General features: G+C 35.2%; 1 protein-coding gene across 3 annotated transcripts in view; it reads left to right on the plus strand.

Annotated features, from left to right (window-relative positions):
• The window catches only part of TAF2 (TATA-box binding protein associated factor 2), a 59719-nt gene that overhangs the window by 11609 nt on the left and 21569 nt on the right, over positions 1-26541 (plus strand). For 2 of the 3 annotated variants that reach the window (XM_058821777.1, XM_058821928.1), the window contains exons 4-20: positions 471-589; positions 1903-2044; positions 2432-2663; positions 2993-3177; positions 3747-3860; positions 5143-5242; positions 6848-6933; positions 10426-10561; positions 11563-11717; positions 13925-14039; positions 14140-14249; positions 14890-14955; positions 16850-17102; positions 20561-20701; positions 22017-22127; positions 23440-23633; positions 24194-24333. In XM_058821777.1, the coding sequence (XP_058677760.1) occupies positions 471-589; positions 1903-2044; positions 2432-2663; positions 2993-3177; positions 3747-3860; positions 5143-5242; positions 6848-6933; positions 10426-10561; positions 11563-11717; positions 13925-14039; positions 14140-14249; positions 14890-14955; positions 16850-17102; positions 20561-20701; positions 22017-22127; positions 23440-23633; positions 24194-24333 (2399 nt within the window). The remainder of the gene's footprint in view (positions 1-470; positions 590-1902; positions 2045-2431; positions 2664-2992; positions 3178-3746; positions 3861-5142; positions 5243-6847; positions 6934-10425; positions 10562-11562; positions 11718-13924; positions 14040-14139; positions 14250-14889; positions 14956-16849; positions 17103-20560; positions 20702-22016; positions 22128-23439; positions 23634-24193; positions 24334-26541) is intronic. The other variant, XM_058821853.1, reaches the window with a different exon arrangement.

The raw sequence follows: 26541 nt of genomic DNA on the forward strand, positions 1-26541 counted from the left end.
AAAGGGGAAAAATACCATTGCCAAGCTAAAATCTTACATTTAGAAAAGCAAAATAAGAGCAAGACTAAATATACGAGGATGCAGATCTTCAAGACAGAGCTTTAGAATAAAGATACAAACTTCATCCAAAATAAAACTCAGAATTTTTAATTTCCATTCCAATAAATGTAGTTATTACTCTTATTGGCGGGAAAACAACACTGAGCATTTCTCAGTTTATTGGGAGTTATTAATGTTTAAGTCTTTTTGATCACAGATCACTTCTGCAAGAGCCATATTTTAAGTTCTGGTTGTTGAAATCTAATCTTTACTCCTTTTCTCTTCCACTCCTCCTTTAAAAACAAAACAAAACACTTGGTTGTCCATGCACCTTGAAATTCAGTGCATAGAAACACAGTCTTAACATCCACAGCTGTTTTTTGTGGTTCACCACAAGTGTACTTTAAGAATTAACTGGCTATTTCTGACAGGAGGAATCTCAACTATTTCTCCAATGCCTATGCTGCCGCTGTCAGTGCTGTGGACCCGGATGCTGGAAACGGAGAGCTCTGCATTAAGGTTCCCTCGGAGCTGTGGAAACATGTTGATGGTAAAGAGACCATACTGAAAAATTAATTTAAGATGTCAGAGTTGTCAGCTACAAGTTTGCTTAGGAAGATAGTAGCTTTGAAGAAATAGATGTAGTATAACATTATTTTATGAATTTGTGACTACTGTTTCCTTTTTCCTCTCCACTTGAATTCTGAAAAATAATTTCACTTTTTAGTAATAGGGAGGAGTGTTGCAGGGCTTCTTGATACTATATACAAACGTACTCTTCGGTGGTCATGACCCCAGGAGAATACTTGGGGAAGTGGGAATAATGAAGCTTGCTGGGGAGTTAAATTGTAATTTTGAAGCTGCTTACAATATATATGGTCCAACAAAAAAATCATTTACAAGTATATAGTATATACATCTTTTTACAAAGCTCTACTAATTTTATGCCACCTCACTTCGAGGAATGGTCACTTTAAAATTGATTTGGTGTGAAAGTAGACTCCTGTATAAACTGGCATAGTAGATCCTGGAATAAGGAACCGTTTTATTAAGTTACTCTCTGGTGTGTGTATTTTCTTACCAGGATCTACTAGTTTCTTGTATTATTTCTTGCATGGTTTTATTGGTTTTTCCCATGGATTTATGAGATCTCTGAGAGAATAACATGAGGCTGACTCATGCAGTATTGTCAGATGCACCTTAATGGGAAAGACATTTTTGTTTATTTTAATTTTTGTGTAAGTTCCTGTTGCCTTACACAAGAGGAGCAAGACTAGAAGGGAAAATATTCAAACATGTATGATTTCACTTTTCAATGTTTGAATGCCAAAATATGGTGACACTTGTTGGATAAATTTCAGCCTATTCTTGGATTGCCAATCTATTAATAGGTGAGATTTCTGTGAACCTAAACCAAAGTGAAGACACTTAAGTTACAGGAGAAGTATTAACTATAATAAGAGATTTTAAGCAACTGAAAATGATAATAATATGTCTTTTAAGAATGTGCCTACTTCATAGAGTTTTTGGAGAAAATTTTTTCAGCAAGATGCCAAGATCATGGTTAGGATACAGACTGTGTAAATATGCTTTAGTGTTGGGGAATTAGAAGATGAAATGTGACACCAATTGCAGTTTTTATTAATTAGTAAAGATTTTTGTAAATACATCTCCTATAAGTTGTGCTTAGGGAGGTCTCAGTTTTGTAAGCTTTGAGCTGTACTTTGTAAGTGGACTGGGAAGTCCATGAGAATGAAGTTATCATAGTCTTTAAAGACCTGGAGTCCAAAACTGAGTTACTATTCTACAATAACTTTCATGTAAGTTGTATATACTTACTCAGTTTTGGTCTTTGTGCTGTAGAGTTAAAAGTCCTGAAGGTGCATATAAACTTTTCTCTGGACCAGCCAAAAGGAGGCCTTCATTTTGTGGTACCAGACATGGAGGGCAACATGGCAGAAAGAGGGGCTCATGTCTTTTCATGTGGTTACCAAAATTCTACAAGGTAAGAAAACTGTCTTTGAATGTTAGATTTGTATTTCCTATTTACTCTCAAAGTGTAGGAAATACAAATAATTTCTTTTAATTATTTCAAGTTTAAAAAGTTATAAAATTTAATTTGTGCTTCAAAGGAGCTTACCGATGTGAAGTAGCATCTAATGACTAGTAATTAGAATGTCTCGTCTTTATAGCTCAGCAAGAGGTAAAGACAAAAAAGCTTGTAAAGCTTTATAAAGTTAATGTATTGTAGAAGTCAGTATGTCAACATTCATATATTCTTAAAGTATTTAGGGATATAATTTGGAACTTGAAAGAAAAATCACCTGTGAAAAAGAGTATGATTATTAAGTATAATTGATAACCATTTTCCCCCTAATCTTCACTTTTCTAGATTTTGGTTTCCTTGTGTGGATTCATATTCTGAGTTGTGTACCTGGAAACTTGAGTATACTGTAGATGCTGCAATGGTGGCTGTTTCAAATGGAGATTTGGTAGAAACTGTTTACACCCATGATATGAGAAAGAAGACTTTTCATTACATGTTGACTATTCCAACTGCAGCTTCTAACATCTCCCTGGCAATTGGACCTTTTGAAATCCTTGTTGATCCATACATGCATGAGGTAATCTTCATCAAAGAAGCCTCCTTTTTTTTTTTCTAAAGAATGACTGGTGTTTCATGTTGCAGTCAGTATATATTAGTCCAAGAACAGGTATTTCTAGATCAACCTTCATTAGTACAGCTGTATGATAAAGCTTGTCTTGTAATGCCTGCATTTAAATTTATCTCCAAAAAAAATGCCTTTAAATAAGCAGCAATTCCATTTATGTCTTAATTTATGGGGCAAATGTAGTTGAAATTGGGTTTCTTCCCTGAGATATATAATATACTTGATATTTATGTGTTTAAATATGTTTGTAGGTCTTGTAACTAATTTTCCTTTGTTTGTAGGTGACTCACTTTTGCTTACCACAACTTCTCCCACTGCTCAAACATACCACATCATACCTTCATGAGGTGTTTGAATTTTATGAGGAGATTCTTACCTGCCGCTATCCTTACTCCTGTTTCAAGACTGTTTTTATAGATGAAGCTTATGTTGAAGTAGCTGCTTATGCATCCATGAGTATTTTCAGGTTAGTATTTGAGAAAATGGCACCTTTTAAATCCACGGGCCTAGAAGCTCTAGATCCAATACTGTTGAGAAATGTGTGAAACTCTAGTTATTTTTGTAGCCTGACTGTTGGGCTTCCCAGTTTGAAAAGGCTTGTTTTTATTGACATTATGGGCTTTTAACGCCATTTCCATTTTTATCTGTTATAAAGATGTTGCATTTACTTAAAGAAAAAACTGGTGGTGATTTTCCTTCTGAATTAGAAATGCCATGCATGAAGTAGTTAATCTCAAATTAAGTGCAGAAATATGATTGTGTTTTATTTTGCTCCCGCTGGAATAAGGTATCAGGAATCCAAGAGAGTGTCACCAATTAAACTACTTAGACTCCATACAGACAGTTGTGTATAGATGATAATAGCAGGAGATCTGCCTGAATTAAGATTATTAAAAATTAAAAAATCTGTTACTATCTCACTGAAAAAACACTGAGGAAATTATTTTACTTGCTTTGGTTTTTAAGGCAAGGTCTCTTTTTGTTTCTTTGGAGCCAATGCTCATGTTGTGTTATTTTGTTTTTGTGGGGATCCAGCACAAATCTCTTGCACAGTGCAATGATTATAGATGAAACTCCACTGACAAGGAGATGCTTGGCACAGGCCCTGGCCCAGCAATTCTTTGGATGTTTCATATCCAGAATGTCCTGGTAAGTATTTTACCACAGTATTCTGCAAAAAATGGGGAAGATCTAGGAAGTTCAAAGTTTAATTTGCAAATTGCATTTTATCAAAAAAATAAGTCAAACAGTAATTGTAGAAGAAAGCAAAAATGGGAAAAATGTAAGAATAATAAGCTCAATAAATGAGAATCCATTAGTATTTTTTTGTTGTTTTGAAAGGAGAATGTGAGAGATAAAAGCTCCAAAGATTGTATAGATTGAATATATCTTCCTGAATGTTGTAGTGTGCTTTGGTGTCTGAAAATTTTAGAAAGCTGATTCTTTTGCATTATCAATTTCTGTTAGATATTTTGGATGATGAAGTACAGCCTGCATGCAAAGTACTTATGGAGCACAGAACTAATAAGTTAAGTTTTTCAGGGAGGAGAATGCAGAAATTAGTGTCAAATAGGAGAATACCTGCTAAGGTGGCTATAACTCCATGTCTCAGAAAACCTCTCCAAATTGCTCTTGCAGTTCTGATCAGTATTTATCTTAAATCCTTTTGCATGCAGTTTACTTACTAGGGAAAAGTAGCCCATTACTTTTTTTAATGGCAAAAGTCTATGTCCCAGAGCATATTTGTCTTAAAAACAAGGGAAATCAACATGTTCTTAAATTGATGTTTGTACTGTTGTAATTTCTGTGGCTCTTTTCTTTATTTCTAACCTACTTCTGTGATGAAGGCAATTTTTTGCATCCTTCATTACTCCATTTTCATATGTTCTTGTTCTGTTTACTTCATCATATCCTGTGTACAGTGTCATTTTTCTGTTTAAGGTTCTAGTCATGATCATGATCTAGTTTTAGTTTTTGTCTATTTTTTCTCTCTTAGTACATAACTTACAGAAGGTGTGTTTAAAAGGGGGTTCACCAAATTGTGAGATAGGTATTTTGTCTCCTTGCTGTCCAGGCCTTCTGCACTTCACAGAGTTGTGTATCAGGAAGTAAAGATCATATTGATTAGCAGTTGCCTTAACTTTAGTGTCCATTTCCACCTGTTTATTATTATTGTTTCAGCTAAAATAGGTTTTATATTTTAATCTGGATTTCTGTGGTAAAAGTTTAGTTTTCACTGACTTTTCAGTTTCATTGGTTCTGTCCAGGTGCCATGTTCCATAAATGGGTTAGCAGCTCATCAGACTTCTGTTGACTTAGAGAAGTTATACAACCTCTTGAAATTTTTGGCTATTTTTGAGCTGGTCAGAAATACCATCCCTTACAAAATATCCTCTGAAGTGATATAATTCATGTTTCTTTCTTATACTAGGTCAGATGAATGGGTGCTAAAGGGAATCTCTGGTTATATTTATGGCCTTTGGATGAAAAAAACCTTTGGTGTTAATGAGTATCGCCACTGGATTAAACAGGTAACATCATAGCATTTTCTATACCTTTCAGACATTTTGCATCAAAGAAAATACAGTATAAAACCTGAGTATAATATAGCTTTGCATTGCAATCTAAAGACCTTTATAGTAGTGACAAACCTCAGAGCTAAAATATTTTTACCACTTGCTGCAAGGAAGAACACCAAGCATACAAACCAACATAGATTTTTGTGACTGACATATGAATAATGAATAATAATTGTTGTTGTCTCTCCATGCAATCAGTTTTCCTCTTTTTGTTTGGACTCCTGAACAAAAAAAAAGAGTCAAAAAAAGATACTACTTTTGTAATATTTAGAATAGAATATAGGATTCATAAGAGTTTGTATTTGGTGAATGTCTTATACTGTGATGGCTATCCATATAGCTCAGAAAGGCTCCAGTATTAGCTAGGATCAGTGGTGTTTCAGGTATCTTTTAGTATCATTAAAGTACTAAATGAAGTAATGAAACAGTACAAAACTGCCTGTTTGAACTGATTTCTTTTCTTGGAAAAAAAATTTCTATCTAGAACTTACATTTCCAAATGTAATCTTTGAGACAGGTACTTTCTAGTGATAGCAGCAATGACTCCTCATTCTTTGCAAGTAACATTTATTCACAAAAAGATAGGTATCTTCTTTCTCTCATCACCTTCTCTTACTCTCCCTATTCCAAAAAGTAAATCCTAACTGTACTTGCTTCATTTACATCCCTTACTCACCTGGGGACCCAGTACCATGTCCTTCTCTGCCTAATGCTTATTCAGTTCACCAGTCTGGTGTTTTCTGTGCTAGGGGTGTGGGTGCTGCAGCGAGCAGTAGAACTGGGTGGAGGTCTTTTGGAAGAGTTCACTGCTGTCTGCAGCAGAAGTTGCTCATGTTGTTCCACATCTGTCCACACTAAACCAGAGGTGTCCACGTAGAATTTGAGGTGCTACTGTCACAGGCTCCAGTTCTGCCTTTTTCCTAGTGTATTACCAATATATGAAAGTGTGCAAGTTGATATGTATCAATAAATCTCAACACATATAAACATTTGGAAGATCTTTACAGTACACTGTAGACAGGCATCAGTTTCCATTTCCTGTCCTTAAGCTGACACAACTTGATTCATGTTGACTTTTGGGTGACAAAAGTCACCCTTACAAACATCCTGCCTTAAGGTGTGCTTGCTAACCTGGCATCACACAAGTTCAGACCCGGCACAGAGCTTGGGCCAGACATATATATATGTTTATTTATATCTATATTTAATATATTGTATTTATTTGTGTGTGTGTAGCTGTTGTTGTTTTCCACTGCATGAAATACTGATCGCATTTATTTATTTTGGTCAAAGACAACTTATTTATTGAATAATAATACTCTGGTTATAAGGTAGTTCAGCACTGTTGGGCATTAGCCCCCTGTTAAGCCCCTGAACAAGTATGAAATACTAATTTCTACTGTTTTATTATTGTTTGTCATTTGAGGAACATCCCTGATTTTAAAATACTTATCCAAACTTATTAGGAGGTATGACTTGAACAATATTAAAACTTTCCTGTCTTCTTTAAATAATTTTTCTGCTCTTCAAAATTATGCTTATGTATTTTGTTCTTAGGAGTTAGATCAAATCGTGGCATACGAACTGAAGACTGGAGGAGTTTTACTGCATCCAATATTCGGAGGAGGAAAAGAGAAAGACAAGTATGTTTATTTAAGCTGCAAGTCATTGCAGGGTATGTTTTTATGGGGCCATTAATATATGCCTTGGGTGTGTTGTGTAGCACAAGGCCAAAGGCTGAAGATGTCAAGCTGCCCGAGGCATGTATTACCAGTCCCATAAAGTACATCTTGAGTATATTCTAACTGTTGGGGTTTTTTTTCCTTTCAATTTGAATCTCAAAGGAAATGAAGCATAATGAATGTTTTTAATGCTGTTACGAAACTGCTTTTTAGTAAGAGGATAAGAGAGAACATGGAGCCAGAATTTTGATGTGAGCTGCTTCTGGAGTGATTAGTGATTTTCAGGCTTTTTCATGGTATCATCAGCTTTCTATTTCTTTGCTCTTTTTTCTTTCTACTCTCAGATACCACCTTGTAGTCTTAGACTGAGATTTCTTAGTATATTGGGGGTAGAAAATTATTAGATCAGTCATCTGTGAAGTACTGTTAGTTACCAGTGGGAACTGGCTGGGTTTCTATTTTCCCAATAATTGTAGCTTCGGTGTGTCCAGCTTAGAATTTCTGATTCCCCTTCCCTCTCTTGTAGTACTCCAGTACTACCTACTGAGAAGTGCTAAACACTGGAGGTGGAAAATACTGCTACATGTCAGATCATTAAGTTGATATGGGTTTCAGTGACAAACTTGCTGGGTTCTTCTTTTCTTGCAAATGTTGATCTCCATTTAACACAGCCTCACAAGAGTTGCTTCTGGAAACACACAAGCAGCCTGTGCACAACTGCAAGGTTGAGCCTGTGCAGGTAAACTACTATGTCAACTTCTGTTCTTTACTGCACAGAAGCCCTTGTCTTTGGAAAATACAACCAAAATTGTCTATAACAGTGGTTCTTTCACACTTGATAGTGTGCAAACCCGTATTTTGTTAATTTAAAGTTAAAACTCTGGGTTTAGAACTGAATGAATTTTGAAAATCACTACATTCATAGTAATAAGATCAGATGACACTAGAGATAAGGGGCACATTTTTAGATAAGGAAATTCACTAAAATCAAAATCTCTTTCTAACTCTTAATTTTACTAGTTGCACTATATTTATTCTAGAATTGGACACAAATAATTGACAAAATCTGTCGAAGTGCTCTTAAAGTTGTGTTTCCTTGCTGTGATATATTGTTGGAAACTGTTTCTAGTTATTTTACTCATATTTTATTCATTGTGTTGCAGCTTGTTAATAATAACCACAGCATCACTTAAGTATGAATTACAACTTGCTGTTCTTTGTAGATTGCTATGTAAATTATGGATGTGTTCCTGATTCTGAGAGATAATTTGTATTGAAGGAAAGTATTTTCATAATGGGGCCTAGAACATTTTTCTCCAGTACATTCTATGCATTTCATTTCTTTGTTCTACTTGTTATGATACAGCTGGCAAAGGTATTTGCAGCACAGCAGTTCCAATTAATAATAATATGAAGGAAATTTGTGTTAAGTAATAATCTCATTTTTCAGCTAAATTAGAAGTAAAATATAATAAATCATCAGGGGAAATAAAAACCGAAAACCCAACTTCCTTCAGACACACAAATTAATTTGTGTGCAAAACAAAGGTCTCAGATTCTTCCTGTTTATGTCTGGTGTAGTACCAACACTGCACTCCAGAGTACTTATTCTAAAAGTCAAAGTCCCAGAGCCTGGGAAAATGCAGGAAAGAAAACTGCAGATTAACTGCTGTGTGGATGAAAGCTTCAGAGGGAAGCTTTGTGTGTAACCTTTTCATTTCATGTCCTCCTCTCTCAGACTGTGGTTCTCTTCAGCCTTTGATTGTGCTGGTACCACCCTACTGTAAAAATTAAAAACTTTGTTTCATATGGAAGAAGCTTACTAACAGGCTTTATATGGAATGGCTGGACTCTTTTCAGGAGCATGAGCATTATAAAATTCTGTGGAAAAGGTTCTTCATTGTCTCCTTTGACAAAGGCTCTAGGTCCATATTGGTAATTTTAACACTGTTTTGGTGCCAGTTCAATAAAATAATGATTGAAGAAAAATATAATCTGAAGAAACGTATTAATATTGAGTGAACTACAAGATGTAACTGTCAAATGCAAACTTGTGTCAGTTTGTTTTGCTGTTAAATAATGTAACCAGTACCAAAATCAATCAACACTTAGTAAATTTAAAAAGAGATCTTGGAATTGTGCGTACTGGCTCAGTTGTAATTTGCAAGAAAAGAATTTTACAAAAGTCAATCAACTGTATAATTTGAAGCTGGATAAATAGTTTTTATTCTGAGACCAAATTATTATATAATGTCTGAACCACAACCTCAGTTTCCTCCTTGAATTTCAATTCTTTCATGGTTATTAATCCTTCCCTACCTCAGAATAGAGAAGTATCCAGAATAACAGGAGAGTTGTGATAAGGAGAGCTTCAGCAATGCTTATCAACTACAAAGAAAGAGTTAACCTACATCTTTTCACAAAATTACTGTACCTTAGAAGGGTAATACTTGCTTAAATTTAGAAACAGTTCTCTTTTTGTATCTTCTTAAGATGTTTAAGCAGATACTCATGAGCAAAGTCAAGAGATTCTCCCAGTACATAGAAGAATGGAAAAGTTATGAAGGTATTGCAGCTACCTTGGTTGTTGCCATCTGAAATATTAAGGGCTGCAGTCAAGGAGCTAAGTGCTGGTACTGTCTTTCTAGAACACTTGCTAGTGAACCTCAGCAAACCTGGTTTCTTCAGATGTGTGTTACTCATTCATGGAAAACTCAGATGTCCTGTGAAAAATACTAAAAGAACAAATATAGCAAAGCAACATACAGTTGCCATAGGCTTGGTTCGTCAAGAAAATTAAGTCAGACTATTAATAATTTCTTCTTCTCAAATAAGAGTCTCTTTAAAAGGAGGCAAAAAAGTCTTCTTCTTCTCAAGGATTAAATATTACCTGCCTAGTGTTCTTTGCCATGTTACCTGATTTAGAAGATACCAAGTTTGCCAAAATATTGAAAGATAAAGTTGCTAACTAAAATAAAAGGAAAGAAATTCCTTACGTCCATTACATGAAAGTATTCTGTGAATTGTAAAACTCCTACTTTTCTTGAATTGCAATAATAGTTTATTTAAATACAAAATATTTACTATATACAGTCACTCTTAAATGGAAGTGGTGCAGGAAGATTGCTGATTCATGAGTAATTTCCAGACTCAGTCACAGGTTCCTTGCTCAGTGTGCTGGTGCTCCCATTGTCTCTACAGCCCTAGACATTATTATGCCAGCTATCTTGTGCCATTAATCTCTGTACAGTACTTGCTGTATGCCAGGTACATACACCCCTGTCACCTCTCTGGATAAGTGTGTGGTCATATTCAGAGTGCCATGATTTGTAACTGAGGCAGTACAAGAAATTCTAAGTAATTGGTGCAGCTCAAAGCTTGGTTGCTCAGGTACATTTTAAATTTCATTCAATAAAATGCAAAATAAAAGTTTTTTTGATTTTTTTTTTTCAGCCCTGCTTCACATTTACATTTTTCTATCAAACACCCCCATACACTGTCCTGGGAGTATTACACGATGTTCCAGTGTAAAGCACATCTTGTTATGAGACTGATTGAGAACAGAATTAGCATGGAGTTCATGTTACAGGTAGGTATTTAGATGATTATGTGGAATATAAAAACTCCTTGTCTTCAATTGCATTTCTGTTCATTAAACAGAGTTCAGAGAAGTAGAGAACAGGTCATCATAGGATTCCATCTGTGGTTTCAGTTTTAGCAGGACTGCACAAACATTTGGTCATTTGGGTTAGGATTCTTATGCATAACTTACAGTACTTTTTATATGGTGCATATTCTCTTTAATCTTAAGGTGTTTCGTTGGTTTGGGTTATTTTGATTTGTTTTTAACACTGAGAGCCAGTTTTCCTGTCCCTGACTGGTGTTGCTGTGAGCTAACCTAATGAAGTTATAAATAATGAGAATCCAGCTCCAGCTCTCTCATTAAATGAAGTTTTCAGTGCTAGATGAAACTTAGATGCTTGTATTAGAGAAGCATTTGAATAGAAGATTGTAATTTTATTCTGAAATACTGAACTTCTGCAGAACTGTAGTTTCTCTTCTTCACTAATTATCTTTTGTGACATACTTTAAAAAGAATAGGGTGCTACAAATAAACAGTTAAAAATTAGTGATATTTTCTCATCTGCTTCAGGTTTTTAGGGGGTTGGGAGTTTTTGCCTTGGTTTGAGGTTATTTTTAAGGAAAACATACATTTTATTGTGCTAGAGCTATTTTAGGTGGTGGTCAGGTTGAAAATACTGCGGAGAATCTGATGAATGTTTAATTTCTGAAAAAGAAGATATAGTCAGTGATTTCTTTTACTGTAGATAATTGTTGAAAGTTGATGATCTTTTAATGGATTTTGTATATGTATGTGTAACTTGGAGGAAGATACATTTGGACTGAAAATTTCTGATACGGTCAAGCAAATAATTTCCTGTAAAGTCTTTATTTTGCAAAACTTTTTTTAAAGCCAGTTATCAGAAAGTGAGTTTATTGACCTTTAGTTGCAATTAAACAGAAATTAAACAGAAAAGCTTATTTTAAATATAAGTGTTTAGGGAAAGTAATAACTTTTTATCATTTTAGGTTTTCAACAAGTTGTTGAGTCTGGCCAGTACTGCTTCATCTCAGAAGTTCCAGTCACACATGTGGAGTCAGATGTTGGTTTCCACATCTGGGTTTTTGAAATCTATCTCAAATGTCTCAGGCAAAGACATCCAACCTTTAATAAAGCAATGGGTGTATCCTTTTTACTCTTGGTCTGGATTGTTAATATGGAAAATGAATTTGGTTTTTTAATTGGCACAATCAAAAGAATGTGAAGAAGGGCACGAAATATTTTTGCATAAAACAGTTAAGTACATTATTCTGTGAATTAGATACATGTGTGAGCCACAAGTTCGCAATCTTTTCATAGTCCTTTGAACTGCACTGGCTTTTCTACATGTTCTTTACTAGAAGGGATTTCATTATTTTAAGTTTTCATTTGAAAGAAACACAGGAACTCTGCTGGAATTTAAGGCCAAATTATACTAAAAGGATTCCAGAGGACACTGCCCATAGAAATATGCTGAACTGGGACATGGAAAATCCTATAGTCTGGTGCATTTTAATATGTGATTTCCAGTAAATCACCATGAAATTAGTAACCTAAAGCACAGACTATTAGTTTATATACTTTAATAGCTTGGTAGCTTGTGTTAATAGTACAGTTTCAGGTAAAATAAACCTCTGTGTGTTGATTCTTCAAATTTAAGTGATATTAGTCAAGAAACAGGGTTTCTTATTTTGAATTGATATGAGGGGCAATTTGAAGTGACTCCGTTTAGCAGGTTTCATTGTTAGTTTTATTTAATGTGACTCAAGGCTAGAGTTGTATGTGCAGCAAAAACTTACCTTACTGTTGTAACAGACAACAAAAGAAGGTATTTAATTTGAGCTGACTTAACAACATTCATGCATCTCAATATCTTAACTAAAAAGCACTATATAATTAGTATTTATAGAGTAATTTTTGAGATTAGTATTTTATTTGCATCAGAAGCGTTCATAAAATATAAATACACATTATTCTGATTTACATACCTTGCTGTGCCAAGCACTTAAGAAAAATAGGAGTTCTGTGTTCTCACTGCAGTGACAGCTAAATGTCAGCATTACTATCTGAGCTGGGTGAATCTTAACTGCATCTGTTCTGTAAGGAAGAAAGAATTGTACCTCACACATTTGGGGATTATTTTCACCTTTTCCATACTTCGGCCCCAAGGTTGATCCTGGTAACTATAACTTGTATTTAATTCTGTGATTGCAACTTCCCTAGCATGTTTCAAACACTGCTATTCCTGTGACAGTGGATTTCCTACCCTGTAAGATCCTATGATCTTACAGAAGGTCTTCATGTTGTTTGGGAGATCTTACTGCTATTAAGTAGTGCTGGCTGTATTATGCCATTAGCAAGGGTTGTGTTGATGCTGAGTGTAAACCTCATGCTGAAAAAACACTAAAAATGTCTTAAACTGTACCTGATGACAAAGTCCCAAGAGCTTCATGAAGGCAGCATCCATGAACAGAACCAGTCTGAGATATTTAGTCAAATGGCCAAATTTTGAGAGGAAAGTTAATAACCTCTGTATGAGAAGAAGTGTCTTTGAATATTGAAGCTCTTCCCTTAAATGTTGGGACATGAAAGAACAGATTTTCCTCCCTTGCTTTTGTCTCATATTGTCAGAGACTTGTGAGCGTGTGCATTAGAATAAAATGCTTCAGTTTAGGGTTTTAGTTTACTATAAGTCAAGTGTAGTAATGGCTGTGATACAGAAATGAAGAATGAAAATATTCACGGGAAAAATTGTCTTGAAGAACTCATGGCCGGGGCAAAAATTCAGAGTGAGATTGTTACTTTTTATCATTCATATGGTATACTTTGATGTATACCTGAACACACACACACAAACACACACACACACACACACATATGAATGCTCACATGACCTAGTTTGGAAAATTATAATAAAATAATGGAGTTAAATGTAGTGTGGGTGGAAGACAGAAATTAATGTCTACATTTTCCCCTTAGTTTTATTTAACTAAAATACATAGTAAAACCATATTGAAATTACTGAAGTCTTACACAATTACTTTTTCTGAGAGCATGCCAAGGACATTGGATGTGGTGGAGTCCAGAATAGGTTTTCATAATTAATTTCCTCATACTAGGTAGTTTTCATTTCATTTCAGTTTTTCTCCATAAGAAACATAAAAGGGAAAAAAATTTAAGGAATGTAAAACCCCAGAATTTCGTGAATGAACATGAGTGATTTTATTTCCAAATTTTCTTGGAATGGGAAATTCTAGGAATAAAGAAGCATAAAGCAAGTTTTAAGAATTGAGAATTATGGATTTTTATAACTATTGCATTGTGCACTAGAATTCCTATACTGCTTATTAGGGATCAGAGTGGAGTGGTAAAATTTTATGGTAGCTTTGCATTTAATAGAAAACGGAATGTATTGGAATTGGAAATAAAACAAGATTACACATCTCCTGGGACTCAGAAATATGTGGTAAGGTGCATTTTCCATATTTAACCTACAAGTACAAGTATGGTGTATACATTAATAAACATAAGTTTAATGTTAATAACAAAATCTTGTGAACTTGAAGGGTCCTCTTAAAGTGACAGTGCAAGAACTTGATGGCTCATTCAACCATACATTGCAGATTGAAGAAAACAGTCTTAAACATGATATACCTTGCCATTCTAAAAGCAGAAGGTAAGAGCTGAAATACTAACTGCAGATATTTTTACTATGGATTTATGAAAACATTTAGGGCATTTGATTATAAATATATGCTTCTTCTTAATCTTACTGAATAAGATTTACCTGTGATGTAAGTGGAGAATTTCATACTCTTTAAGGACAGCAAGAAACCTTACACAGTTCTTAATTATAAGTAATTTTGTAGAAGTTTTATGAAGACCTCATTTATGAGAATAAATTGAATGAAGACTCTAATCAATCAAATTATTCAAAATGTCTTTGAATGAGAATCACAAATTAGAGGGAAGACACACGTAGGCCAGAGGAGTGCCTCAAGTGAAGAGAGTGCTGGGACTGTTGGGTAAACCTAAGGAACAAGGAAAGTGACAAACTTCCCTCATAGAGTCTTTCTGTCTTCTAATGGGTTTTGATAGTTACTTTGAATTCTACTTCTCAAGCTTCTGTGTTTATCTGTAATTGTAAAAATAGTGGGAGTAAAAATTATGGAAATGGATACATAGCTCAAATTTGTGAATATTATGCTTTTGTGTGGTGAAAGGCACGGAGTACTTTTGCATTCTTAAACTTAATTTTTAAACATATATTTGCCAGTCTGGTAAGTAATACTTTTTTTTCCACTCTTTTTTAATAGAAATAAGAAGAAAAAGATTCCATTGATGAATGGAGAAGAGGTGGACATGGACCTTTCTGCTATGGAGTAAGTTGGCTTGTTGGAGTTTCTCAGTGTGAGTCTGAGCCATCTTCCCCTTGTCTAAAGCATGCTATTTCGAGGGATTGGATAATAAAGTTGTACTTTATTATATGACTGACAACTTTCAAGACTATCTCACATTTCTCTGTCTTTACTGAAACTTTTCTGCTGTAGCTAGGAAATGCTGGCAAAGTGTAAAAAGTATGGGTTAACCAATATAATCAGATTTTATAAAAAATCTGGACATTGTATGGTGATAATAAATTTCTTCACTCTAACACATTTCCAGTGATAACCTTTCAGCTGACTTCATAGGTAAAATGTAAACAAGAATTTGTTTGAAGCAAAGTGAGAGCAATTTTTATTGGATCTTGATGAAGACCATTTCACTGCCACTAATACAGACAGGTTCCTGAAATCTGTAATTACAAAAGAATTCCTCTGGATTAAAATAATGATGAAGTGCTTTTTACTGAAATCCACACTGACATTCATTTCAGTTGGAGCTGTTAAGCTCTTTGGAAGCAAATTGTTGCTCAATGTAAATACCTGCCTTACCCTCCTTGACTTGGAGCCAGCTGTACCCTCAGAGACAGTGGAGGTGTTGGCACCTGGTTTTCTGGCTGAGGGAAGTAAATATTCTGCTCTTGAAAGCCAGTGGTGTCTCTTTGAAGAAGGATAGATTGCTTGTCACCTTAAAAGTGTTGCAGATTCTCATAAATTTAACCTCATCTAATACATTATGAGAAAAAAATTTGTAATATGTATTTACATTGAGCAAGTCATTGCTATGATTTCCATAGGACAGCTGACATATGAATAGTTTATTGTATTGAAGGATAATTACCCTTAATATTTGTGACTATTTCTGCTCATTTGTGTTCAGGTCCCTGCTGCATTACACTGAGCTGATACTTCAGTAATCTTAGAATGACCTTTGAACTGGGATAGGATTTTATGCAAGACACTTGCATTTGATCTGATAACCTAATCTGTGGTGTGGTCATTCTGCTGTCCAGTTTGGGCTTCTCTGCTCCAAGCATGCGTGATAATACACATTCCATTTTCTAAATCTTGTGTATACACTCTTGTACTGTTGTTTCTTCTCTTGCTACTCACTTGGTGGCAATTCTGGATTTTCTACAAACATATACAGAAATACACATCATATTTATAATGATGCTCTTTTCATCAGTCCATACTGTCTGCTAATGCCTTAATGCCTTATTGTATTTTGATTTTGTGATTTTGTATGGAAAAATGAGTAAGAGAATGTATTGCATAATTTGTGCTGTGTGAATAATAAAATGTAAAATGTGTGTTTGGATGGAATACAACTGAGTCATTTTATCTGTGGGATAACTTTATCCTGATTTTTATAATTTTCATGGTTACCCTTGTCTGCTTTCAACATCATAGCATGTGAGTGGTTGTAAAGGAGTTTCACATCTATTGATTTAAAAAAGTGTATTTACCACTAGATTTTCTTTCTTGGATTTTGGTTTTTTTTGGGTTTTTTTTGTAGTCTTATCCTTTGGAAGGTGATAAAGTGCTTATCAGTTAGGAAAATTGTAGCATCCAAGCACATAGAATTAGATATACTGGGATCATACAGTAGTTTACCATAAACAAAGATCTGTAGGTTAAAAATACTAAACCACTGTATTCACTTTGATATATTGGAGGTGTGGACAGATTGCCCTGGGAGGCTGTCGAATTGCCATCCTAGAAGCAAGAGATTGGAGCAGAAGACTTTCAAAAGTTCTCTCTAACCTGTATTTTGTTATGGTTCTTTGAATTTAAATACTTTCCAAATAACTCATAACAAGTTAGAATATCTTTAGAATTTCTATAGTCTTGAAATTTTGTAAGCTATTAATGTTTTTTATGTCTGTCTTAGTGCTGACTCCCCCTTGCTCTGGATAAGAATAGATCCTGATATGTCAGTACTGAGGAAGGTGGAGTTTGAGCAGTCTGATTTCATGTGGCAGTATCAGCTGAGATATGAGAGAGATGTGGTGGCACAAGAAGAAGCCATTCTGGCACTGGAGAAGTTCCCTACTCCAGCATCCCGGCTTGCCCTGACTGACATCCTGGAACAGGAGCAGTGCTTCTACCGGGTGAGAATGCTGGCCTGCTTCTGCCTTGCAAAGGTGAGCTTGTGTGCAGTGAGGGAAGAAATCCACTAGACTTTGTAAATGGCTCAAAATGGGTCAAAACTCATCACAGTTCCTAAACTGGCTTGAGATTTAGCTTCTTAAATGTATTCGCCAAGTATTTTTAACATGAGTGATTTGAAAGGAAAATTGTATTATTTTAGTCTGTAAATGGAGGCTGTAGAAGGCTTTCATAATTGTCAAAATTGAGATGTCAGACATGAAAACCACAAGGGATTTTTCCAGATTTCATTAAGTAGCTGAAATAAAAGACTTTTGTTTCATTTTTTTCAGAACCAAAGTATATTTTTTATTATTTTAGTGGGAAGTTCCTTGGCCAGTCTGTTGAGAACTGTGAAGTGCTGAAATTCATCTTTTCTTAATTGAACTTCAGGTTGCTGCTCTGTATCGTTTCAGATTGAATAGAGTCACAAAAGAAACATCAAGTTGTGATACAATTAAATATTAAAAAGCCAAATAATTGTCTTGTAAAGGGAAGATCTTTTTTTTCCTTACACATAAATTTAGCATTAAGAATGAAAGTTAGTAAACTCCTAATTTTACAAGTGGGTGGAAACACAGAAAAACAAGAATTTCTAAAATGGCATATTGGTGACTTTTATACACATGAAGACATATTGATAGACAATTTGTTCAGATTATTGACATATAGCTTACTTTCTGCTGTGTACCTGTTGGGAATAATTTCATTCCTGTACAGAAATAAAACCTTCAGCCATATTTTGAGAATGAAAATCCCAGTGTTTTTGACAAACTATTTTAATATGAGACACTGATATGGAACTGCCAGTTTATGTTCTAGTATTGGTGCTGCCAGTATTTGACTTAAAATATGCACTTTTTAAAACAAATTCACTTCTAATATTTGTTTGTATATATTCCAGAGGTAAATACTAAAAGTGCAGTGGTTGCAACTTTAAATGCTATAGTTTTTTCTATCTTTACTGTAACTTATTTGGCAGTTGGGCTGCAGATAATCATTGCTAGTTTTGTTCAGTTGTAATTGTATGGAGAATCTTGGGTCTGTGGATAAGGTGGTTGACTTGCAGAAAAGAAGATAATAAGGCAAGCAAAAAGTATGGCTGTGACATGAAATCAAGGTGAAGGAGAATGGCAGAACAAAGTTGTAGATATGTTTATGGAAGTACCTGGGAGGAAAGTGTAGTACATTCTATTACTGATTCCAACACCAGGACATTAATAAGAGTAACTTCCTGTTATCGTCGAGTTTCATTTTCTCAGGTTGTAAATATTCAGGATTTGTATTCTTTATTGAAAAAAGCCAAGTCCTTCATGATTATTCAGGAGGAGGGTTCTTTTTTTGTTGATTTACAGTTTCTAGCTGGGTTGCAGTTACTGTTGTCAAATATTCTCAGTATACTCATGTTGATACAGAGAAATGATATGTGACAATGCAATTGTCAAACTGAATTTGCTATACTTTTTTGGTATACCTCATTGTAAAAAAGGACTTCAATCTCTCAGCAGTGAAGTATCCAGGAGACGTATTAAATCCTCGTTGATAAATTAAGGATATGTGTGAACATGTGTGCACACACACTGTGAGTCTCATTCACCAGTCCTTCAGGACAAATAACAAATACAGAGAAAGGAGAAGATCATGTCACAGTCTTAATTCCTGAGGTTCCACAGGCTGATTTCCCAGTTCAGGTCCACTGCAGTGTAGGTGACGTGTTATAAACTTTGCAATAGGAACACTACCATCACAAACTTCTCCCTCCCAATTCAGCACAGCGTAAAAATGTAGACAAAGATTTAACTCACATGCACATCTATGAATGACGAGATTCATAGATATGCATGTGAGTTAAATCTTTGTCTACATTTTTACTCTGTGCTGAATTGAATGGTGCAGAAATGGAGTGTGCCTCCTGCCTTTTTAAGTAGAAATGCAACACTGGTCATTTGCACTACTGTATGGGAAACTTGCAGTTACATTTAGTTCAGAATGTGTAATGTCTCAGTAGACTAAGTAGAAAAATCAGATTCTGTCAGTAAAGAGAAAATCAAATGAGTGACAACGCATGATAACACAAAAAAATACTGAAAAGATGATGGTTTAACTACTGTTGATTTTAATTGAAAATAGTTATCTGCAGACTTTGTGAAATTAAATGCTTACAATAAGAAGTTAATATTTTAAAATATACACCCTGATATTAATGGAATGGTGAATATCACGTAAACATAGGACACTTTGATCTTTTGGGGATTGAGTTTTATTGGACATTGCTACATAAATTTTGTGTATGTAGTTTTAAGTTCTTTATCGTGGTTTCTAAGCCGTCTTTGGGATTAATCTTCCTCTGCAGGAAGAGTTACTGTAGCTTTCATAAAAGGTTACATCTTCAGAAAAACCTTCATCTTTAGTTCAAACACTTCAGCTATTGCAAGGGGAAGATCAATTGCAGTATTTTCCCTCTCTGACTTTCCCTTGAAGCCTGACTTAGTGGAAAAATGGTTTTTAATTATAAAGCACCACACTTCCCCAAAAGCAATGATGAAGTGGATTGCTGTGGATTTTCAGATAGCCTCTTGATTTTTCTTCACTCACTGCATATGTAATAGCCTTTGAAACAAGCTACCTAATCTAAAACAAATCATCAAATTCAAGTTTTTCTTTGTAAGAACAGATTTTTCCTTAGTTTGTGGTGGGTCTGTAATGGGAATTCCTGCATCTTCGTAGGGTGCATTGGTCCCATTTGTGTGCACTCACACATCAGGCAGATTAACCATCAGCAGGCACAGGTGTTCTGCAGGCTTTCGGTGCTTCTTACAGCAAATGTGTGAAACCCAGGGTGCTGGGAAGGTACAAAAAGCAGTTCTGTCTTTGTGGAACCTTAACTGTCTTAAACCAAAGCAGACTGTAGCAATAAATTGTTCTCAGTGCACAGTCTTCAATAAATGACAAGTAAAGTTAGAGGGGACTCCTTGCCTTTAACTTTAGGAGTGGTCTTTTATTCTTGGGGTGGCTAAGGCCTGTTTAAAGTCTAGGCTGAGGTTACTGGCAGGGTAAATTTGGGAAGCTGGTATTGCAAAATCTCCTTTCATGACTGGCTTGCGTAGAGTCAGAGAACTTGGCTTAGTAAACACAGAATATTAATCTAAAATATATAAAAGAGGTAATAATTAAGAACAGAAGTTTATCATGGAAGGATAGTTAGTTGCAGATGTCTTCCAAATGGAACAATTTCCATAAAACTTACCTTTAATGTAGATAAGATATATTGGGAATGACAGTGAAAACTTAGCTAATATAAGATAATACACTCCTGAAAGTAAGTATCTATTTAAAGGAGAGAATGTTCTTGGCAATTACCCTTTTTGATTATGGGAAATGTGTATTTTTCTACAGCCAAACTAAACTTGCAGTGGTCATGTAAATATGATTTCCCTTCCCCCTACTTATTCAGATTGCAAATTCCATGGTAAGTACGTGGACAGGACCACCAGCCATGAAGTCACTCTTCACCCGAATGTTTTGTTGTAAGACTTGTCCAAACATTGTGAAGACCAACAACTTCATGAACTTTCAGAGCTACTTTCTTCAAAAGGTAAAATTAATTTTTCTCAATGAATGTTTTAAAAGAATTGTCAAAAATATAAAAATGTTCCTCCAGTTGACAGTTACAGGAATGTGGATAGCATAAACCTGATTTCCTCTTTAATAAAAATCAAAGTAACTGATTCTTTCTCATATGGCTTCAGTTTATTCAATCTTATTAAAATCAATTAACAAATTATTAGCTATTTTTATCTGATTAGCTGAAGTTAAATTAGCAGTTTCTTCAGAAGAATGGAGAATTATAAATTATTATATAATTACTTGCAATTATTTGTGAGTTCATTCTTAAATAGGACTGTAAGGACTGTACTTTTATCTTTTAGGTGAATTCAGCAACTGCCTTTATTCTTTAATAGCAGTTATACTGCAAGTAAAATCTTATAACTCTTAAATTGGTGGACATCTTTAGTTCAACACATTGCGTAATCCTTCTTGCCCTCTTCTTTCTACTGTCAGCATCACATATTGCCACTGTTTATTTTGGTGTTAGCACAGGTTTTTTTTGCTGTAACCTATGGTTGTTCATTGAATAACAGGATTCATGACAATGTTTTTCTTTCAAGATTCACTGGACTGGGTGATTGAGTTCTTATTTCATAGATTTCATATCGATGATTTTATAGAGGGCTCCAATTTTGGTTTTTTCACTCTGTCCAAAATTGTTTCATTCTTCATGTCATTCTTGGACCTTCTTTTTGCATTTTTCTGCTTTTTTGTCATTGTTCAGTCTTTACCACTAAATCTTATCTTCTTCTCCCTTTTTAATCCTGTGTGCCAAGTTTGTAAATCTAGAGTAAGATTCTTATATCTGTGTTGAGTAGAGCCTAGAGATCTGCTTAGCTCACTCTAAAATAACTGCCTATTCAGAATAACAGCTGTCTGGCTAATAGTTCTTCAGGCTTCACTGACCCTGTTGGGTCTGTATATCTCAGTGAAAGTGGAAGCTTAGACATCATGTTCACATGAAAACTCTAAAATTCAGTGTCTATCTCAAATTCCATCACAATTTTCTGTGTCTTCTTGTTTTTCATTTGATACCTTTTTGATAATGTCTTGACTTAGAGTCTGTTTTTTGGATGTACATTTTTTTTAAATGTCTGTTTTGTGACTAATTACTGAGCAATAACTACATACTTTATTTGATCTGAAAATTATAAAGTACATGGTCTTACTGTCAAAAATTATGTAAATACACCTGCTATTGTAAATTTGTTAATTGCTGATTTTCAGGATGTACCTCTTTTCAGGGTGTAACTATCATTTCAATAACGTAAAGAGTGATATTAATTAATTTTATTACACAGACTATGCCTGTTGCCATGGCCCTTCTGAGAGATGTTCACAACCTTTGTCCTAAGGAGGTTTTAATGTTTATTTTGGATTTGATCAAGTATAACGATAACAGGAAGAATAAGGTAAAGACAGTGTTTATTTTAATCTCTCACTGATTTTCTTTTGGTGAAAAAAGTTTTAGTTAGTACACTGCATGATCTTTGATGCCACTACTGCAAATACCTAGCTCAGAGTTGATGAAAAGGTGATGTGGTAAATGTTAGAGAATGTTCTGTAGCTGACATCTCTATGGCAGCACTTCTTGGATGTTTCAAAGCTCTGTGTGCTTGTTGTTAATGCTTGTCTTCCTTTGCACACATACTTTTCTTGCTTTACTCTTTTTCATTCAAAGACCCAAGTGTTTGGAGAAAATGTAGCATGAGAAGTTCAGCACTAGTTTTTTGATGTTTATTTACCTTGAGAGGAGTATTTGAAAGAGCAAGGAAAGGAAATAATCTTTTTTAACACTATACAGGACTCTAGAATTCTGTGTTCTGAGTATCATTTCTAGCTCACAAAACTAGATTGTCTTCATCTGCTTAAATAACAGGTGAACCACAGGTTTATGTTGTTCCATCACTAAACTGAACCATCTGAGTTGGAAATGTTGTCACCCCAAGTTTCTTCCCAAACAGATCGCTTCTGAAGGATGATTAGAGGACCTTTAATATCCTGAGATGATACAGAATTCCATCTCTGTAGCTAGGAGCCTAGCACAATCTTCCCAATAAGTATTCAAAGTGAAGTGGAACCAGTCTAATGTGTCTTAAACTTCATTTTTTTGTGTGTGTAGAACACATACTGTAACAAGACACGTGCTGCTTGTTACTGAAATAAGGATGATGGATGGAGAGAGGTAGAGAGTTGGACATATGAATGCAGGCATCAGTAGTCACATAAAAGGGTGACCTGTGCTGACATCTCAGCCTCACCTTTCCATGTGTCCCTTCTACACATGTTTAACATCCTCTGCTGGATCTGACAGATGTTGGGTTTCTTTAGGTTAAAGTAACTAATACTCAAAGCTAGTACTTCTTTCTGATTTTTTTAAATTTTATATGTTTTGCTGCTTATTAACACAACCAACAGATGCAAAAGACAGCATAATGGAAAGGGTGAAACTATGAGCCCAGGTAAGAAGGGTGAATGAAGAAGAAAGATTTTTTTTCACTAAGCACCAGTGAGCTTACTAGTTTGCTTCAGAAGCTCATGAAGTTGCTGGCTGGATTAATAGTATGATTTTCAGGACCTTTTTTTTCCTGTTTTCCTTTCTTATGCAGTTTCTCCCATGGTCTTGATTTTAAGATCTGTTCTGTAACAGGGATGAAACATTTCTTAGCTTTGAAAAGATATATATTTTTATATTTTCTTGTGTTAAATATCGGTTTTATGTAGTTTTCAGACAACTACTACCGTGCTGAGTTGATTGATGCCCTAGCCAACTCTGTGACTCCTGCAGTCAGTGTGAACAATGAAGTTCGAACATTGGATAACCTAAATCCTGATGTGCGACTTATTCTTGAGGAAATTACCCGTTTTCTGAATATGGAGAAGCTTCTTCCCAGTTACAGACATACTATCACAGTCAGGTATGGTTTAATGACATTGCTTTTCTTGGGTTTTATGTACCTTTCTGTAGTTAGCTTTTGAGATTTTAGCTTGTATGTCTTAATCTTAAATGTCAAATTCCTTTCAAGTTTCAAAAGCTGATAATGCAAGTTTGTCTTGATTGCTTTACTTTTCAGCATTAATTTTTGTCAGTGTAGTGTTTGTAGATCTTTTGTAGCAGTCATAATTTGATCATCCCATGCCTCTTTAAGAAGAGTATTTGTGAAAGTTTTGCCTTGTAACAATAACTGTAGGGCATGCAACATCATCTGAGCTGTGTTTTCTCTAAGTTATCATGGTTATACTGAAACCAATCAATGGATTTGACAGAATGGAAAATTTTGTTTGTGTTTCTGCCTAATTCAGAGATAATAAGAGCTGTGTGTTAATGCTGTGAAAGACATTGTAACATGTTCATCATGTTAATGTGGATAACATAATTCAGAAGATTTGCAGTTCTTGATTTGGAAGAAAGTAATTTTATTTTCTTGGCTGATAATCCATAAAGCTGATGTGTATTTTATTCTGCTACCATTTCCAGCTGTTTAAAAGCCATTCGGGTGCTTCAGAAGAATGGCCACGTCCCAAGTGACCCTGCTCTCTTCAAGTCGTACGCAGAGTACGGGCACTTCGTCGACGTCCGGATAGCGGCGCTGGAGGCTGTTGTTGATTATACAAAAGGTACTTTCTTCCAAGTACTTTGACATTTTGTAACAATTCTCATACAAATGTAATGCTTACCTCATTAATATTAGGTTGAAATAGTGTCCACCATTAATGCACCATAGGTATATTAATAAGAAACTGAGGTTTCTATTACTGTTTTGTCCCAGCAGGTACAACTGTTGTGAAGATGTGCTGAGTATTGTTTCTCAGTGCTTTGCAAATTGAATCAGATACCAATGTTTTGAAATAATGATGGCAGTAAGGGGATTTGGTAATTTGTCTTTAACACTGCAGTGACTTTGATTTAGTTGATTTCAGCCATAATTGCTAGTCAAAGTCACTGATTTTGCTTTACCTTTTTCCCGATATCTTAATTGTGCTTTTTGCATGCATTTTGTGGTTATAAATTTTAGAAACTTAGATTATTGTAGAGATATTTTTGCTGATTCTGTTTTGCCATTCCTTATGCATAGCTTACGTTTGTGAGATGCATTCTTTTAATGTTACCTTAATCCTAGTTGACTATTGCAGGTCCAAGAAAAAAAAATCCCACGACAGTTTCTTAAATGATCTGTAGTTTATACACACTCCTGACAGATTTCTAATGGTAGTTAGAAATTACAGCTTCAGTGATTTGCATTACATAAAGTTAATTTAGCATTATATTGTCCTGTTCATTTATTTGGGTTAGTCTTTGTTTGTTCAGGAGATTTGTAGTACTTTTGTGTTTGGAGGTTTATACCTTTCAAAGTAGTCAAGTCCTTCAGCTCTTCCTCTGTAGCAGACTGGTGGATCTAGATTTCTAATTATTCTGCTTCAGATTCCATGGGTTTGTTTTGTTTTCAGGGTAAAGGAGAATTTCCTTTGCTTGTTACACAAATAATTGTTTTCTCCTTTTTTTTAAGGGCTGTATTACTTTGACATTACTCCTGTCTCTCTATCCAGAGACTTCTCAAAGTAGATAAGCAGTGGGAGGTTTTAAGGCAATTGGAATCTTTGAGTGAATGCATTCGGTGAAACTCAGGCATCCAGTCACAGACTGAAAGCAGGCTGTCATTCCAAACAGCTGATAACTGTGAGGGAGGCTGTGCACCCAGCAGGCTCCCTCCTGTAATCCACCAGACACTCTGTATCTTTAATCCACTGGTGATCCTGTGAGTGATACACTGCTAGAATTCAGTGCTGTGCTAGTGCTGTGCATATCTCTCTCTGGTGGGCTAATTGCTTACTCATCAGCTCTTTTCCTTTAGAAGAATCTCCTCACTAATTCATCCCCCCTTGTGGAAAGACAAACTGATAAAAATAATGTTTTCTCATTGAATTCTTGACCTTTTATGGAAGATATTTATAGTTAATAACTGGCTCGAATAAGGAAGTGTTTGTACTACAAAGTAATAAAGTACATATTTAAAACAGCTGATCAAACGGGGTGTTATATAAGCAAGACAATAGGGTAAGTTGCTTGAAACCTACAGGAAGCTAAAACTTGGATGGTGAAAAGTAGTAGATTACTTGAAATCAGTGGTTGAACTGAACAGTTTTTGACTGAGCTCACTGAGATCTGATAACGACAGACTAGACTACTGCTGTACCTAACTGCCTTGCACCTTGCTAACAGCTTTTTTTCTGATGCAGAGGTAGCAGATGCAAATATCTACCTTCTATAAAGTGACTGTAATTCACCACACAGCCTGCTATCTAGCTGGTCATCAGTCATTTTTCAAATACAAGCTTCCAGCAGTGAGCACAGGAGCTCCTGCTCCTGCTGTAAGACTGGTGGGTTTTTGGTGGAGGGATGATCCAGAAACTCAGTGTGCTAACTGACTTCTTCCTTTAGCCGTAGAGAAGTTAGCAGTGCTTGTCTTGCAGAGCCCTAAACCTGGCTTTGGTAGGAAAAATGATTGGCCCTCTATTGCCAAGAGATCTGATTCTTGCTGTTCCCAGTTACCTGGTTTCCAGTTCACACTGGATGCAGACCAGCAGCTGTCAACGCCTGTTGCTTGTGCCAAAGCTGGCTTTTAACAGTTCTTGTAAAGGAAGCTGACAGATTTTGTAATTTCCATAAAAAGGAAAGTCTGTGTTTTCTGGGTGGAACTTTCAGAGTAGGAATAACACTACCTTTTTTTGAGTTACTTGAAAAGAAGTAATTTCTTCATGGAACTGAATAACTTGTTTTCTTTGCCATTAATAGCAAGGGGTTTTTTGAGAAATGGTAACTTTTTA

This window comes from Ammospiza caudacuta, chromosome 1 (genome assembly GCF_027887145.1).
Source record: "Ammospiza caudacuta isolate bAmmCau1 chromosome 1, bAmmCau1.pri, whole genome shotgun sequence".
Taxonomy (NCBI): domain Eukaryota; kingdom Metazoa; phylum Chordata; class Aves; order Passeriformes; family Passerellidae; genus Ammospiza; species Ammospiza caudacuta.